This window comes from Oculina patagonica, chromosome 8, assembly GCF_052425735.1.
Source record: "Oculina patagonica isolate OP01 chromosome 8, crgOcupat, whole genome shotgun sequence".
Taxonomy (NCBI): Eukaryota; Metazoa; Cnidaria; class Anthozoa; order Scleractinia; family Oculinidae; genus Oculina; species Oculina patagonica.
Genome location: NC_135765.1, coordinates 31771243 through 31774017, shown reverse-complemented (window position 1 = coordinate 31774017; position 2775 = coordinate 31771243). Strand labels below are relative to the sequence as shown.

At 36.7% G+C, this 2775-nt stretch overlaps 1 protein-coding gene across 1 annotated transcript; it reads left to right on the top strand.

The window, feature by feature from the left end:
- On the top strand, positions 1–1565 carry LOC144663336 (uncharacterized). The gene has a single exon (XM_078524234.1). It carries the CDS (start codon positions 441–443, stop codon positions 1167–1169), a length of 729 nt encoding a protein of 242 aa, XP_078380360.1. The 5' UTR covers positions 1–440; the 3' UTR covers positions 1170–1565.
- The last annotated feature ends 1210 nt before the right edge of the window (positions 1566–2775 follow it).

Here is a 2775-nt window from a genome sequence, read left to right as displayed (position 1 = left end):
ACATTGTGAGTGCCCTCACGCACGGAGGAAAATTACAAATTGTCGCCCAAGAAAAAAAATGGAATAAACCTGCAAAAAATAAGTTTTCTCGGAAAAAGAGTTTTATTTACCCTGTAAAATAAATGAAACGCCATCCTGTCCTGGTATGGTCTGAATACAAACTTAGATTCGACGTCAACGACGGAAACGAATTTGCATTTCAATGAGATTTTTGTGTTAGCAGGATAGAGACAGGTGAATATTATCGAATACAATAAACAATCCAATGAGATATTTATTAGTTTGAGGATCTGTGAGGACGCAGCGAGTTCATATCGTAAAAACACAAGTACTACAATGAAAGACTGAAAGGAACCCAGTTTGAAACAGTTTAGAGCAGTGCTTTCTTCAGGTGCGTTGCGTCGAGGTCTTGGAAATTTTATGCACTTTTGTCTACAACAATGATTAAGGGCAAGTACGGTAAAGCTGATTTAACTCCAGTCACACGCTTTCAAGTGAAATATCTCGGTAGCGGGATGTCGGAAGAGCCCGGCTTGGCAGGGATAGAGAAAGCGGTGCGAAAAATACAAGAGCAAGCGAAAGAAGAAGAGAAACCATGGCCGAAAATGTTGCTGGAAGTTGAAAGCGATGGCGTGAAATTTACCGAAATGAAAACAAGGTCCACAATGAAAGAATCAAAGTTTATAGCGCTGGAGAATATTTCGTATTGTACTTTAAATAGGATTGACACTACTATCTTCGCTTTTAATCACCACAAAAGTCCATCGGTGGTCGAATGCCATGCGGTCTCATGTGAGAACGAAGATAAAGCGAAGTCCATTGGATTGGCATTGTACGCCGCTTTCCGAGAGGGACATTTTCAGAAGTTACGGAGAGAAAGGAAGAAGTCTTTTGAGCAAAAGCATAACGAGCGACAAGCAAGTTTTGACAATTACGAACGGCAAAACAGCTGTGACAATACTCCCAAAGAAACATTTTCTTCGCATTTAGCGAACACTAGTCTGGATTCAACGAAAGATGCAAGTCATTCTGAGTCATCTTGTAGCGATACTATTCATCCAATTGATATTCCTTACGAAGACCAAGAATTTGAATTAGATAAGATTATCGAGGATCTTCTCTCAACTGTTGAAATCGAAAAGGCGAAAATTGAGCAAGGTGTTGAATGAAACAAAATTAATATCAAAGAAAGCGGTTCTGTCGTTTCTGGTAGCCATTTATATTGTTACTACAATGATAACATAATATTAAGGGAATTAGGCAAGGGTGATGATTGCAGGCGAAGTTGTAATTTCTAAATCACGCTCAGTTTTATTTTCTATTACAACTGACTAAATTATCTACCACAGAGAGAAAAAAAGAGTTTTCAAATAAATGCAGTTTTAACTACCGTTTCGGAGAAAGGAAGTTTGTTTTGTGTTTCAAATTACACAACGTGAAAAGTGGCATGCAAACTTGCCTTGTGCTACGGAATACATTGCTGGAATTAGAATATGTCAATAAAATGTTTCATTTTATAAAATGACAGTTTTTAATATGTAAACAAGAAAAATGCTTGTGTTCAATGTTCGTTTCTAAGATATTCGCTTCCTTTTTGGCGCAATTCAACTTAGAGATTAAAGATTGCTTTCTGCTATTGTAGCAATTTTCGACATTTTACTTTCTGTAACTTTTCATTTATATTAATAATTGAAAAATGTTAAATTGACTTCTAAGCCTTTTGATAATATATTCATTTTGTTCCTGGGCTGCAACATAGTTTTAACTGTAACTCAGTCTCCAACACTTACTGGCGCCTTGTAGACGCTGCGAAAAATTGACGGAATAAAATATAGCGCTAATCGATTGTTGTTGTCGTAAAAGAAGTCGTTAAACTGACTAGCTGGATCTTTAAAATTACTTGTAGAAATGGCTAAATATTATCGTTATCTCAAGACTTTCTATATTGTTCATTGTTCTTGGGCGTGTGGCTTAATTATGAAGCCACGCATCTTGCATGCGTCTTGATCTATTCATTCGTTATCGACTCACTCATTCGTGATCACTGGCTTCCGTTTATGAGCTGCCGGTTGTCACGGAAATTCTTGCCGTAACACGCGAGCCTTGACTTGAATAAATGGCCGGGAAATGGAGAGCTTTGGGAGCTTAAACCTTTTATTTTATAGATGTTACTAAACCGTGTTTAAAACAGACATTTTTCCACTTAAACCCCATTCTCTTACACGTTTAAAAGCTGTTTAGTTACACATAGTTTAAAATTGGGTAATAAATAGTAAAGATGGTAAATTTTAAGCTCGATGATAAAAAATAAATTAAAGATGAAATGTTCATTTTGTCACGAGCGTGGGAAAAAGAAAAAATCCGAGTCCCCGAAGGAAATCGAACAAATTGTCTCGAAGATACCGGTTAGGTCAGTGCTATATAACCACTGAGCTACGAGAGACTAGTGGTGGGCTGGGCCATTTAAAATTGTCTTCGTAATTGAAGTTAATTGCTAACTGATGTTTGTATAGTTTAGCACAATGAAAGCACAAGTTAGAGTTTACTTGAGCCCTTTATAAAAATCAGTGTTTCAGTTTTCTGTTGTTGATTTTCATTTTGTTAAACCTAGTGTAAGTAAACATGTTTTTTTGGTGTGAATAGGGTATTAGTCTTGACAGCTAAACTAGAACTCCGGTGCAAGAACTCAGTTGGCCATATGTAAAACGAAAACGAAAATTACTGGTGTGGCAAGGAAATTTTAGCTGACGTATATATCCGCCTTTCATATTGATA

Excerpts from the sequence above, each read along its gene's own strand:
- LOC144663336 (XM_078524234.1), top strand. The coding sequence starts at position 441 with ATGATTAAGGGCAAGTACGGTAAAGCTGATTTAACTCCAGTCACACGC.